General features: G+C 46.7%; 1 protein-coding gene across 4 annotated transcripts in view; it reads left to right on the top strand.

Annotated features, from left to right (window-relative positions):
* Window positions 1-15,347, top strand: part of OLFM2 (olfactomedin 2) — a 200,420-nt gene that overhangs the window by 114,744 nt on the left and 70,329 nt on the right. For all 4 annotated transcript variants that reach the window (XM_028721179.2, XM_028721180.2, XM_028721176.2 and 1 more), the window contains exon 2: window positions 9,748-9,897. In XM_028721179.2, the coding sequence (XP_028577012.1) occupies window positions 9,748-9,897 (150 nt within the window). The remainder of the gene's footprint in view (window positions 1-9,747; window positions 9,898-15,347) is intronic.

Here is a 15,347-nt window from a genome sequence, read left to right as displayed (position 1 = left end):
CTGCTGCCAAGGGGCCTGGGAGGACTGGGGGGGGGGGATGATGGTCAGTGGGTGATTAACCATTTCCTTGCCAGTCATTTGCCCCTGAAACAGCCTCCTTGTGGGGCTCTGAGCTGTATTTGCAACTAGGGCTGCCAACATGAAAACCTTCAGATATCGTTTAACTGCAAGCCCCATAATCCCTGCTCATGGGCCATTTCTAGCAGGGTTGTGGGGAGCTGGAGTTTGGTGATATCATGAGGGCACATGGGCATCTGCAAGAACCTTTCTGGAGTGCAGTGGCGGAAAAGTATAATACAGTCCTGAAATGGATGAGCAGGCTGATTTTTCACATGAAAAACAAAGAATAGTGCCTGTATGTGTTTAGGGCCTACAAATGCTGGAAAATTACTCTTTTTAAAAATGGAAACTGGGAATTTGGAGAATGTGGTTCATGAGCAGGGCTGCTGTCCCCAATGCCCATACAAGAAGACATTCCATCTGGTATGCAGGAGGCAGTAAAACCAGATTCATAGGGTGCTTCAGTGGGAAAGCAACTGGCAGGAAAAGGGTTAAATGCCCCCACCCTCTGGCCACAGATTAGTGGTAGAGCATCTGCTTTGCATGCAGGTCCCAGGCTCAATCCCTCATCTGCAGGTTGGACTGAGAATTCCCCCTGCCTGAAAAGCTGCAGAGCCGCTGCCACTCCGTGTAGACAGCGTTGAGCTCGATGGACAGATGACGCAAGGCAAGGGAGAAGAGCAGAGCCAGCCCAAGATCTTTGGGCACCTGAGGCAAACCACAAAATGGTGTGTGTGTGTGTGTGTCCCCCCCCCCCCCGCACCTAGGGAAGGAGGAGTGAGTGAATATCTGCATCAGGAACCAGGTGGGAACTACACTGGAAATAAGAATGGGGAGTCAAATCAAACTTCCCCGATAGTTGAAGTGGGAATCAAAGGTTGTCATGGAGGTGGGGGCCCTGCAAAGCCCAGGAGACAGCCCCCATTTTCTCCCTAGTGGTGGGAGGAGATGACAGTCGCCTTTTGACTGTAGAGGTGGTATTTTTGTGGGGGAGGGGGTGCTGAGGAGGAGGCAGGTTCAGCCTCAAAGGACTGTGCTCTAGCCTTTGCTGCCATTGCGCCAGCAGCCCGCAATGCATTCCATAGAGGCTGGATCTGCCTCAAGCAGTCAGGGAAGGATCACCAGACACCTACAGGCACCCTTTGGGACAATGGCCACCTTCATGTATCCCCCCTCCCCTGTAATAATGGGGGTTTGCACAGGGAAATGAAAGAGCATGCAGCAAAAGCAAGAAAAACACACGTGTCTTGGGATAATCCTGCAGGCAACATGACTGAGTCCGTAGGAAGGTATTGGTGGGAATGAAGATGCAGAAGAGCCTCAACTGTTATAAGCTGCTTTGTTGGGTGGGTGGGTGCAATTTAAAGGGTGTAACTTATTCTCAATTCAGTGCTTTTGATTTTACTTTTATCTTCACAAATACAGAAGCACGGGTGAAAGGAGAAAGAAAAACCTGCCTTTGCAAAAAGAACCACAACTACTTAAAACCTATTATTCACCCAACCCACAACAATACATTAACAGCCACTCTCAAGTTTGTTTGCTTTCCCCCCCCCAGTAAACAATTTATTTTATATGCCCAAACCAAAAGAATAAAAAAAGAAGTATGCCTTTCTAAGGCTCAAAGTGGAATTTCTTATTTTCACACTTATGAAATATTTATTAAAGCAAGAAAAAACTTTCACTCCAGGCTGTTATTTAAAGTTCTAAGTTTTTAAAATATAGCTCTACAAACATAGACCCACAAATGGGCGGGGGGCAATTGGAGCACCTACTCATTTTGTTTTGTTACAATTCTACCTCCTTTAAAAAGGAAACCCTATAAAGGAAACCCATCCATCTCTAAACATAAAAATGTAACTTATAGATCATCCAGTGAAGCTGAATACTGGAAGATTCAAGACAGATAAAAGAAAGTCCTTCATGTCGTGCCAAGTTAAACTATAGAACTTGCTCCCCCAGGAGGCAATGATGGCCACCAACTAGATGGCTTGAAAAGAGGATCATTGTTGGCATCCTCTGTCTCGGAGACAGCAGAAGAGTGTGCCTTTGGGGGTGAAGTCAAACTGTTGGAGGGTTAAGGCACCTGCTGTGTCTGTAGAGACTGATACGGGAGAGACATGTTTTGTTGCAGCTGGGGGCGGATGAAGGTGTCCAGCTGTGCTGATGCACCAGGGCGTTTCTTCTCTCTGTGCTCCTCCCAGCAGTCCTATCTCTTCTGGTCACTGCTCCGGGTGCAGGAGCTGACTGTGTCCAGGCACTGCTGTCGTCTTGCAAGGGATTCCTAATGGCAGGGTTGATGTTGCCAGCCTTCACGTCACGTTTTGCAGACATCCAGCTTGGGGACAGGTGTACACATCAACACCAAAACTGAATGGAGCAGTATGTAGGTATGCAAGGAAGAAGAAGGGTCAGAGGGTGTGCCTCATCCCACAACCAGACCTCACATTTGGACCAGGTTTTTGGGAGACTGGTTGAGGTGCAGCAACTGGAAAATATCACAGACCTTTACCCACCCACTGACTAAGTTCGTACACAAAGTACATATAGAGTTTTAATTCTTTGCTACCTATTACACAATATCTTGGAAGATTTACCTGCCTATATTCTAGAAAGCAATTCAGGGCAAGTTTAATATTTTCAGGGAATCATGGTCCAGGCTTTAGGTTAGCATGAGGTGTTTTGTTTGGGGTTTAAAAATTAAATAAATCTGCTGCTCACCCTCTCTACACTTTTCTTGTACAGCTCTACCATCTCTGCCCACATATTTTGGAGTGCTGTTTCTGCTATCATGCAGTGGTCCAGTTACAGTAGCTGATTTTAGATCTGGACTTAATGGTCTTATGCTTCACCCGCTTTTGATCGTACTGTGTAATTATTTCGCTTACTTCAAGCCTTGCAGCATTTGGGGGCCCTCCTGCTCATTCCGCTAAGCAGGGTCCTGGATTCCTGCCTCAGAGTCCTGCCCTGAGTACCCCACTACACCCAGGAGGACTAGCTACTTGCTTTAGGTGGGGGCGGGGGAGGCACAAACTCTTCAGCTGGCATTTTGGTATCACTCAAATTTGGTTGATCTACTGAGAAGTCATAGGAAGACTTGGCATGGTATCACTCGCGGATGATCTCTAATGTGCTGAATGTAAATTATGGGCGGGTTGCCGTGCCACATCCAGAAGGAGAGAGCATGAGGCTGGCTAACACGGGTCTGACCTACTTTGCATTCTCTGTCCACCCTCCACTCTGTTAAGGGCTGCTCCTTCTGCTCTGTTTCCCAAGAGGCTTTCTCAATTTTCTTGCATGATGTGGTTGGTGGAAAGGAGGGACTGATGGACTCTGAAACAGTATAGACTATCTGGCTGTGGCTTGTTTGCCTGGGAATGGTGCTCTGTGGGGCTTCCTTTCTCTCTTGCAGCCTTTCCCTCCAATTTCTTAGCAGGCGCCTCTTTAAGAAACTGAAATGGGATGGGGCGGGGGAAGAGAGAAGACAGCCAAATGGGTGATGAAGCTTCGTGACATAACAGGAAAGGACAGAATAGGTCACGCCACAACTCATTACGTGCATTCGGCATGTCCCAGGGCAAGCGGGGACTAAAAATAGCATTTGCCGCTCCATATTTAGTTGGGGAAAGAAAGGAATCAAGTGAATTTTAGAAACACATTGCGTTTGTGTGGGTTGGGAAGAGGGAGGTGGCATCGTGGGAAAGAGGGAAAGAGGGCAGGCAGTGCAGACTTGGGATGGAGTCAGTGTGACAGGTCTGCTCTTGTGGCCTATAACCCCAGGGTTATGGTCCCAGAGCCCTAAAGCATTTGGACACAGAGACAGCACTTTAATGGTCAAGAGGCACTGGGCCAGAGAGTTTTTCCTCCTTGTCTTAGTCAAACAAGCAGACAATAACCTATGTTTCCAGGATACAAGAGTTCCCAATGTTCTGTCACACTCCCATGTGACCAAGAAACGAAAAGCAGGGAAGAAGGGGGCAGATAAGAAATAATGCTTGATTCTGATCAGCTGATTTCAGCAGTGGCTGGAAATCTGGGATTGTATCTCAACCCCAGCAGGGCATCTCTTCACTCACCCAGCTTCCATGCCACAGCATGCCACAGGGAAGACTTTACCATGAGCAGAGACGGTTTTAGGGTAGCACAACTGGTATGGCTGCACTGGGCACACACTGCAGGGGGTGTTAAAGCAATGCTATAGCAATGGAGCATGGGAGGTGGGGGACGTAAAATTTTAGCATTGCACAGGGTGCTGCTGAAATTTGAGAGCTCAACGTCTGCACACCTATCAGGGCACCGTGAGCACACCTGTCAGGGCTGTTTTGCTCAAACCAGCATTGCATCTGAACCCAGGATCATGGTTCATTTCACTCTAACAAACCATGATCAGTAAGCCAAGAAGAAACTTTGGCTACAGATAGTGGCTGGTTGGGAGCAAAACAAATGACAACCCTTGGCTGTGAGACATAATGTCAAGTCAGCAATCATGTTGCCTCTGTGTGTCATTTTAGAACATTCCCTGGGAGGAGAATGGTGTCCCCCAGTGAGAGCTGCCATTTTTTAGCGGCAAGTGCCACTTTTTTCGCCAGAATGCCCCAGAGCAACAGAAAAGTGTGGAGAAACTGGATAGTCTCAGTCTCTCTCTCTCTCTCTCTCTCTCTCTCTCTCTCTCTCTCTCTCATATATATATCTCTCTACTAAGAGCCACCCAATGAGGCTGACTGTTGGAAGACCCAGGAGAGATAGAGGGAAGTAGTTTGCCCCACAACGCCTAGTCAACTATGGAAATCACTCATGCAATCATACCTATCCAAAACTTGGATAACTTCAAAAACAGGTTGGACAAATTCATGGTCAATAAGTCTGTCAGTGACCACTAGCTATGCTGGCTGTATCCCACCTCCCTGGTCTGAGGCCGCCTGCCTCTGAATGCCAGTTGCTGAAGAATCACAAGTGGGGAGACTGCTCTGGCACTCCATTGTGGGCTTCCCACAAGCCTCTGGCTGGCCACTGTGAGGACAGGATGCTGGACTAGATGGGCCTGATCCAGCAGGGCTCTTTTTATGTTCTTTATATCTGTGGCATTCTGGGAAAAGAAGACAGTGGCTTATGGGAGGGAGGGAGCCACCAAAATACAGTGGTACCTCGGGTTACATACGCTTCAGGTTACATACGCTTCAGGTTACAGACTCTGCTAACCCAGAAATAGTACCTCGGGTTAAGAACTTTGCTTCAGGATGAGAACAGAAATCGTGCTCCAGCGGCGCAGTGGCAGCGGGAGGCCCCATTAGCTAAAGTGGTGCTTCAGGTTAAGAACAGTTTCAGGTTAAGAACGGACCTCCAGAATGAATTAAGTACTTAACCTGAGGTACCACTGTAAGCATTACTGCTGCCGCCACATAAAACAATAACAACAAAGAAAGGGGGAAATGGAACTGAACATGAACAAACAAATGCTGAAACAAATGTGCTTTTAATGGCTGAATAATGAAATGAGTGAAGTTTTTAATAATGGAAACAAATGGACTTACAAAATAGAGGGGGAAACTGTACACCCCTAAGAATCATGATGTATTCTTGTTTAACTGTAAGCAGCACATTAGCATAATTTGATAACTGTCTGTTTTTTATTTTGTATTAAAGATCTCCCAGACTTGCCTGCATCTCACAGTTTTGCAAATTTTGTGGGGAAGTGTGTCTGTGCATGCACACAATGACAACAGCCAATGCTAACTCTTAAAAAAGCCAGCAAATCTTTACCGAGATGCCGTGTGGGCGGGAGTCAGGCTGGGGAAGATGAGGAGAGACAAGCAGCAAATCTTTTCCACAGGCTGTTGTGTTGGCAGATCTTGGCATCTCCTGTCTCTCTGGTGGCTTCTTTTTCATGGGAACTCCAAGGAAGCAGGATAAGCCCTGACTCTGTTTCTCAGGCTGTTTTCTAGAGCTTTCTCTCTTAAGATGCCTTCAGCCCCATGGCCTCCATGGCCAAATTTTCAGGGGTGGAGGGAGTTAGAGTCCCAGCAACATCTGTAGGACACTAAGTTGGGGGAGGCTGGTTTCAAACTTGGGATGGAGGCTATGTGTAGTGTATTTCTTTACATTTCCTAATCAATAGATAAAACCTTTCTTATTCTCAGCTGTGTCCCTCCAGGTTGTTTGTAAGCAAATTAACATAATTCCTGATGGTTACACCTAGTGAATTATACTACTATATATTATTAAGTTACTACACTATTCAGGAATAATTAATAATTATTGTATATTGTTGTCTAATTAATTAATTGCATTCATATCCTGAATTACCTTCAAAGAGATCAAGGTAGCATTCATGGAAATATAAAGTTTTCATCCTCAGAACGACCCCTGTGAAATGGTTTGGAAAATGGTGATTGGCTTCTTGGATGAGCAGTGTGTGTGTTTGTGTGTGTGTGTGTGCAGAGGACTGCTCCACGTCTCCCTTTCTTCCATTGTGTTCCCTATGTGACAGCCCAATCTGAGATGGTGACAAGGGCTTACTGTGGGGTTTCCTATGTAAGACCCTTTCAACACTGTGGAGCGAGATACACACCTGGAGCAGGATGGAATGAACTGTACCACTTCAAGAAAAGGCACATTTTTTAATCGACACTAGGGCTCTCCCAGTTTGTTTCGGGCCCCACACATCAAGCAGGCCACACGCTGGATTTGATCTTTGGCATAGGTATAGATGTGATCATGTCTCCTTCGATGAAGGTGCCATGGTCTGATCACTATGCTCTGAAAGCCAGGATTGATTTTCCACCCCCACCCTGCTTAGGTGGCGAGCCAATTTGGGCTCGCCCGCAGAGGCTGATGGACCCTGATAGATTCCGTCAGGCCTTACGGGACCTTGCTCCCCCTGGTGACTCATTGACTGAGCTTGTTGAGGGCTGGAATATCCAGCTCCTAGCAGCCATTGATGAGATCGCACCTAGGCGCCCTCTGCGACCCCGCAGAAACCGGGCTCCCTGGTTTACCGAGGAGCTTCGGAAAATGAAGCGGGACCTCAGACGGCTAGAGCGAGTATGGCGGGGCGCCCGTGACGGAGCCTCAAGAACATCTTATAGGGTTTTTATGAAAACCTACGAGATGGCAGTGAAGGCCGCTAAGAAGTCCTACTTCTCGGCCTCCATTGCCTCCGCTAGCTCTCGCCCGGCGCAATTATTTAGTATAATTAGGTCATTAATGTCCCTTGAAGGACAGCCAAATTTAAATAACAATTTGACACACAGCTGTGAGGCATTTGCGAGCTTTTTTGCGGAGAAGGTCCTGTTGCTCCGCCATGACCTCCCTGCCAATTTGGATACAATAAAGGAGCTGGAGGCCCCTCGACTGTCCTCAGGTCCAGTATTGGACCACTTTGACCGGATATCCCCAGCCGATGTGGACAGACTCCTCCGAGCTGGAAAGCCCACCACCTGTCCTCTTGACCCGTGCCCGTCTTGGCTGATTAGAGCATGTCCAGATGAGGTGCGGGCCCCCCTGGGTGATATCATCAATTTGTCCCTTGGCACCGGGATATTCCCAGGGGAACTGAAGGAGGCAGTGGTGCGCCCGCTCTTAAAGAAAACATCATTAGATCCCTTAGACCTATCCAATTACCACCCGGTTTCGAATCTTCCATTCCTGGGTAAGGTGATTGAGAGAGCGGTTGCTGAACAGCTTGGTAGGTTTCTGGATGAAACATCGGCTCTCGATCCATTCCAGTCCGGCTTCCGCGCTGGTCATGGGACCGAGACGGCTCTAGTGGCCCTAACAGATGATCTCCGCAGGCAGCTGGATCGAGGCGGGTCGGGGCTGCTGATTCTTCTAGACCTGTCAGCAGCCTTTGACATGGTCGATCACGAACTCCTGGACCACCGCCTTGCCGACGTGGGGATCCAGGGCACAGTCATTCAATGACTGCGCTCGTTTCTCTCTGGTCGGGGACAGAGGGTGGCGCTTGGGGGGGAAGTGTCATCGCGCCACTCCTTGGTGTGTGGAGTGCCTCAGGGTGCGATTCTCTCCCCAATGCTTTTTAATATCTTTATGCGCCCCCTTGCCCAGCTTGTCCGGAGTTTTGGGCTGGGTTGCCATCAGTATGCCGATGACACCCAACTCTATCTGTTGATGGATGGCCATCCTGACTCGGCCCCAGACACACTGACCAGATGTCTGGAAGCTGTGGCTGGATGGTTACATGGGAGCCGGTTGAAGTTAAATCCTTCGAAGACAGAGGTCCTCTGGCTGGGACGGGGCGATATGGGATTGAGGGGTCAACTCCCATCTCTTGCGGGGGTGCAATTAGTGCCAGCATCGTCTGTTAAGAGTTTGGGTGTAATCTTCGATACCTCCCTCTCTATGGAGGCGCAGATTACAGCTATAACAAAGGCGGCATTTTTCCATCTCCGCCAAGCTAAGCAGTTGGCTCCTTATCTCTCTCGCCCTGACCTAGCCACTGTGATCCACGCGACGGTCACCTCCAGACTGGATTATTGTAACTCGCTCTATGTGGGGCTGCCCTTGAGACTGACCCAGAAACTCCAGCGGGTGCAGAATGCCGCGGCGAGACTCCTTATGGGGTCTTCGCTGCGAGATCATATTTATCCGGTGCTATACCAGCTGCACTGGCTCCCGGTGGAGTACAGGATCAGGTTTAAGGTGCTGGTTTTAACCTTTAAAGCCCTATACGGCCTAGGACCCTCGTACCTACGGGACCGCCTCTCCTGGTATGTCCCACAGAGAAATTTACGGTCTGCAAATAAAAACATCCTGAAGATCCCAGGCCACAGGGAGCTTAGGCTGGCCTCAACTAGAGCCAGGGCTTTTTCGGCTGCGGCTCCAATCTGGTGGAACGCTCTGTCACAAGAGACTAGGGCCCTGCAGGACCTGACATCTTTCCGCAGGGCCTGCAAGACAGAGCTGTTCCACCAGGCCTTTGATCAGGGCACAGCCTGACCCCCTCCTCTGGCAATCTGCACAGAATGTTCCTTAATGGTTGCCATTAATTTGATTTTAATTAACTTTATAATGAATGTTTTTAGAATGTTGGGTTATTTTGATTGTTGTTAGCCGCCCTGAGCCCAGCTTCAGCTGGGGAGGGCGGGATATAAATAAAAATTTATTATTATTATTATCTTCCTCATTCTTTGCAAAGAATGAGGAAGCGAGAGAGAAACAAATCTCTCAGCCCCACATTATTCTGCTGCATATATAGATATGACCCAAGTCAAAGAGTGTACATGTAGTAAACTAGAATACCATCTCAACTTCGGGCAAGAGAACTTACCTAGGCACATGACATCTTGCCTTTCTTTCTCTGCCTCATTTGCACTAAACTCCTATGCCTGCTGAAAAGCCTATTTGTTTATTTATTAGATTTGTGTTCCCCGCCCACAAATGAAACTCAAAGCAATTTCCAGGATTTTGAGCCTTTGTTCTCCCATGAAGATCTCCAGCACAAATGCAACACCTCTTTAAAACCCCTTTCAGTTGGGTTTGACTGTCTGCCCGCCCCTGCAAGAGAATCCAGTAGTGCTTGCTGTGAGGACTTCCTGTAATTCTGAAACTGGTTTCAATGTGTAGTGCAAATATACTGGTGTCTCCTCCATCTGCAGGTATTGGGATTAGGAGCAAGGCCTGAAGCCCTGACCATGTTGCTTAGTGCTCTATGCTTCTTTCTCTTTGCAGACTCTCTTCCAGAGCCCCGATGAAGGCTGGCAGGTCTACACTTCAGCTCAGGCCCCCGACGGCAAATGTCTGTGCACGGCTGTCATCCCTGTCCAGGGCACATGCTCCAGGGACCTGCGCAGCCGACAACTACGGCAGCTGATGGAAAAAGTAAGTGATGTATTTTTAATTTGGGGTGCTGGTGGGGACTGCTCTAGACCTATTGCAGATGCTGATTGGGATGGAGGAATAGATCCAACTGTTTCTGCAGCATGTCACTTTTGCAAGTGTTCATTCATCAGTCTTTTCTGTCCCATTCCCTTAATTTTTTGGTAAAGTTTTAAAAAAATTCATTCTATAATGTATTTAATACAAATATTTAAACAGAATTTAAAACAAAAAATTATAACAACAGATGAAAATTAAAAGATGGAAAAACAAAACTGCAAAATAGGCACATAGAATTAATACAGTTGCACTTGGGTTAAAAAAAAACCAAAGTCCAAGTAATGACTGTCAACATCACCAGATTATCAAGTCTAGTTCCAGATTTGCCAAGCTTGTGACATGGGTCCATCCTGAAAATGATGGTTCTGCTATATATTTCATAAAAGGATGCCAAATCATATAAAAAGCATCTTCAGGTTCTAGTCCTTATCACAAATTATGTGTTATTTTCTCCATTATAGCTATATTCCAGAGACAGTGGAACCAAGCGCACTGTGTAAGATTTTGGGATGCTTCCTATTGAGTTGCAATTCCTATTCATGCTGCCAATATCATATATAAGACCAAGTATTTTGGTTATATATCTACATTAATCTATGCTTTAAAAAAATAATAATGAACAAACAAGAAAATCCACATTTACATAAGAGGTTTTGAAAGCGTATTTAAAAAACCCCCACTTATTTCTCAATGTATTTTATTTCAAAGGTGCAAGTTGAGCTGAGAACTGTATCACAGAATTTGGAGAAGTGTTACGGTAACTTTGAAGGATAACTACCGTATTTTTCGCTCTATAACATGCACCCGACCATAACACACACATAGTTTTTAGAGGAGGAAAATCTGTAGGCATGCCACCCGTAGGCATTCCCTCCATAACACGCACAGACATTTCCCCTTACTTTTTAGGAGGAAAAAAGTGAGTGTTATGGTGCAAAAAATATGGTATCTTCCAAATTCCAGCCTCCACAGTAGTCCAGGAGGTGCAGCAGTTTGTATAGGGGTTCACAAATATCAAATTCCTCAAGCAGTGCCAACAGATGCTGCAGGAATTGTGCCCATTTTGGTTGAGAAAGGAGCAAACACAGAACACTTCTCTTTTCCCAGGACATTCACCACGAAGCTACCTACTGCTCCAACAGCGGAGGGAGACTAACACAGCCACCATGGCTGTCAGCCACTAATAGCCTGTTCTTCCTTCCTCTAATCCTCATTTAAAGCCATCCCAATTCATGGCCATCATGATATCTTGCCGGAGCAAATTCTATAGTTTACCTACCCGCTGCGACAAGAAGTGCTTTGTTTTGTCTTTGTTTTGTCTCCCAACAGTCAGCATCATTGGATATCATTGTATTAAGCAAGAGGGAGTTGAGAAAGGGGGAGTCTCCCTGTCCCCTTCCTCCACACCAATCATACATTTGGGTCCTCAGCCAAACCTTTGAGTCTGGTTGGGGTTCATTTCCATTCTATTGTAGGATTCATTCCAAAACAGAGCTTGAGGGGTCACAGCGTTGCCCTTTGTGCATCAGAACGCATAGACTGCTGTCCCATTGCTAAAACAAGGAAGAAAGGGGTAAATCTCAGGTTTGGGCTCTCATTTAGGTACAAGGCCTGTTTCCTACCCCCCTCAAAACAACTTTTAATTACTGCATTTCCCCCACAGCCCTTTGCTCTTGCAACATTTAATTGGAAGCCGGAGACTTTGATCCTTCTGTTAGCTGTGCTTTCTTCTCCAAGACAGCTCCGCTTCTTAGGATTCCAGGGAGGATGCATGGAGGCTTCCTCTGTCTCACCTTCTTCTGCTTAATGAGATGCAAATGGTGCCTTTATTGCTCCACATGGAGCCTCCACATGGCAGGATGAGCAGTAAATCCCCCTCCTCCAGATTAATTGTGTTAAAATCTTATTACAAAGAGAAGACGGCTTCTTATTGACTTCGCACGTGCAAATAAAGTATTTATTAGCCAAATAAGAATCACATCAATTTACAATTGCAATTACTAGAAGCCCCCCACAAAGGAGTTGCAGGCAAAAAGAGTCTGCCAAGCTCAGCTTTCACATGGCTTTGAAAGCTTCAAAATGGGGGCAGGGATGGGAAACAAGGGACCCACTTGGCACATTTACAGCTAGCTGTTGATAAGAAACCTGGGAGTGCTTGTGTGTGTTTTATAACGTAGGTTTCTAGCCCTCACAGTTTTTGGAAGAGGACTTTGGGACAGTAGGGTGGGATTTAATAGACCTGCCCACATTTGACACTGAGGAGAAGCTAGAAGAAATGAAGCATGAACTTAAGGATTCAAGTTTAGAAGAGAGGTTGGTGGAACAGGTGTGGGGAGGAACAGAGGGAAGATTGCAAGGACTGTTAAGTCCATATCCCTTGCTAAGTATATATGGAATGCAGTGCAAGCAGCATTTGTGGTTGTGAGGCCCATTGTAAATTTGTCAAGAAATCAAATGAGGAATGCATATTATATGCATTTATTTTGTTTTATTTTTGGTTGGAGAACTTCATGCCAAAATTCAGGGAAGTGCAAATTTCAAAGGATAGCTATGTTTTGACTTGTATCTTGATTTGGGTAGTGCACATTTGGTAGATTTTCATGAAAACATCAACCAAACAGTTCCCCTCCCCTCCCTAAATACAGCTCCCAGAATCCCTGATCATTGCCCATCTTAGCTGGTGACGACAGACCTGGAGTGGAGTGGAACAACATCTGGATGGAACTGATGTGATTGTGGTGGTGATTTTGATTTATTACCTGCCCTTCTCCCTAAAGTTCCAGGGCAGGTTACAACCGTTCAAAATGCAACTTAATAAACAGTTTTTAAAACTTGCCGTTCCCCCCTCCAAAAATCTCCACAATTACAAAAAATAGGGAGCGTTCTGGTATAAAAGACGCTGTAAGACAGCTCATAAGTTTGGACTGGGTCTAAACTAGGGGTGGTCTACATGCCCCCACCCAAAAAATACATGGCCATATTTGGAAGTTTTTGGAATGCACCAAAATTCACCCCTTACCATTTAGGAATGTGATCAGCTCTTTCACATTTTATGTTTAATTTGAAGTTTATTGCTTTTGTAGACAATGGCAATCACTTCAATATAGTTCTGTTTCCAGATGCATGACCATGATACAGCCATCATTTTGGGATGTGGGGGGTGGGGCTGGGGAGAATGCATAGTGGCTGCAACAAAAGTAGGCAAATAAATATGCTGCAAAATAATCCCTGGTAGGTCCATCAACTCCAGAGTCTATAATTATTTAGCTGGTATGTGGTTTAGTCCTGCTGGCCTCATGACACGGAAAGCTGTCTGTGGACAAACACTGGCCCCCTCGGCCTGAAGCAAGATGAGCCCCACACTCCATAGTCACCTTTGGCTGGACTTAACTGTCCAGGGGTCCTTCACCTTTTCCTACCTTTTATCCTTTCGTAAACCACTTAGAGGGTTTCCTTTTACAATCAAGTGGTATATAAATGCTATGAAATAAAGTTTTTCCTGCTTGCATCCCCCCCTGCATTTCCCCTTGTTTGCAAGAGCTGCCTCTTGTTGCACAGATCTAGCTACTAAAGGTAAAGGTAAAGGTACCCCTGCCCGTACGGGCCAGTCTTGACAGACTCTGGGGTTGTGCGCCCATCTCACTCAAGAGGCCGGGGGCCAGCACTGTCCGGAGACACTTCCAGGTCACGTGGCCAGTGTGACATTGCTGCTCTGGGTAGCCAGAGCCGCACACGGAAATGCCGTTTACCTTCCCGCTAGGAAGCGGTCCCTATTTATCTACTTGCACCCGGGGGTGCTTTCAAACTGCTAGGTTGGCAGGCGCTGGGACCGAGCAACGGGAGCGCACCCCGCCGCAGGGATTCGAACCGCCGACCTTTTGATCGGCAAGCCCTAGGCGCTGAGGCTTTTACCCACAGCGCCACCCACGTCCCCTCTAGCTACTACTTACTCTTAAGCTACTACTTACATCTAGCTACTACTTACTCACAATGAGCACCACTGATCACCTTTCAGCAGCACATACCCTCCAACATTTCTCACTCCCCTGCAACTGACCCTCCTTGACCCATCATTTTCGTCCTTTCCACACAAGCACACACCAGCCACTGCAGAGCATTTCCTTCAGAAGAAGGGAGAGTAGTACCACCACCACTTCACCAATGGGACACAGCACACATGCCATCCACCATCCTGAGAAAATCCATTCATCCCTATTCTATTCTATTCTATTATTCTATTCTATTCTATTCTATTCTATTCTATTCTATTCTATTCTATTCTATTCTATTCTATTCTATTCTTCTATTCTATTCTATTCTATTCTATTCTATTCTATTCTATTCTATTCTATTCTATTCTATTCTATTCTATTCTATTCTCTGACAGATTTACAAAAGGAAAAACACACACCAATATATAGAAAGGGGCAAGTAGATATTTGATTTTTAAAAATCAGGATTCCTTGTGCTCCACTCTGCTCGCCCTTTCTTCCCGCCCAGGGTGGCCCTGCCCTCTGCCTATAGCTCAAAGCCAGCGCATCAAGCAGGGCTGGGCCTCAGCAGCCTCTCCTCCTCCTTGCCTGCTCCCCAGCAGCAGCTATGAGCTGCCCAAGGGAGGAGGCCAGCGGGAGGGACCCAGGAGAGGCAATGGGGTGCTCCCCTGCAGCTGCAGCTGCTCAGGACAAGTGCCAGCTCCTCCTCATCCTCAAACTTGGTGGTGGTGGCCCTGGTGGGGGAAATAGGGACATTCCAGGATCAAATCAGAAGCTGGGGTAGCTTTTGCAATTCTGGGACTGTTGCTGGACAATAGGGGCACTTGGAGGGTATGGCAGCATTTGCTACTTGCTTCTTCTATGGTCCAGTCGAGATGGCAAAGTGGCATAGCAAGAGCCTGGCTAGGCAACCCCAGCATATGGGTCTTGACTTGCAGCTCAGAATGTGTTAACATGACTGAAAGCACAGAAGAGGCAACAGCTGGTCAGTGGAGTCTCCAAGTTTGTTTGCTCTCTCTGAGCTCCACAAGAGACCCTTAAGCGGCCATCAGTTGGCAGTGTTGCTTGGGGGTGCTCTGGGTCCCCTCCCCCTTAATGGAGCTGAGATTGGAAAGGAGCTCCATTTCTCAGCAGAGGTTTGCCTTTATGGTCTACATTTGCAGGTCAGGATATGAGACAAATCACACTGATCTATTGGGTGCTAAGGGCACTATTACTCTTGAGTCCTATCGATCATTTGCACTGAAAATTGCAACAGCCAAGATGGTACAGTAATACTGTCACCCAATGGCTGGGAATTTTATGCAGGAAAACAAAATGAAGTGCCTATTTTTCGTAGATCTGCACCATATAAACCTAAGTCTGCTTTATACTTATACCTGTTTTGCTGTCTCTGACTCC

This window comes from Podarcis muralis, chromosome 2 (genome assembly GCF_964188315.1).
Source record: "Podarcis muralis chromosome 2, rPodMur119.hap1.1, whole genome shotgun sequence".
NCBI lineage: Eukaryota > Metazoa > Chordata > Lepidosauria > Squamata > Lacertidae > Podarcis > Podarcis muralis.
The sequence above is the reverse complement of the archived record's forward strand: the minus strand, read 5'-3'. Positions and strand labels throughout refer to the sequence as shown.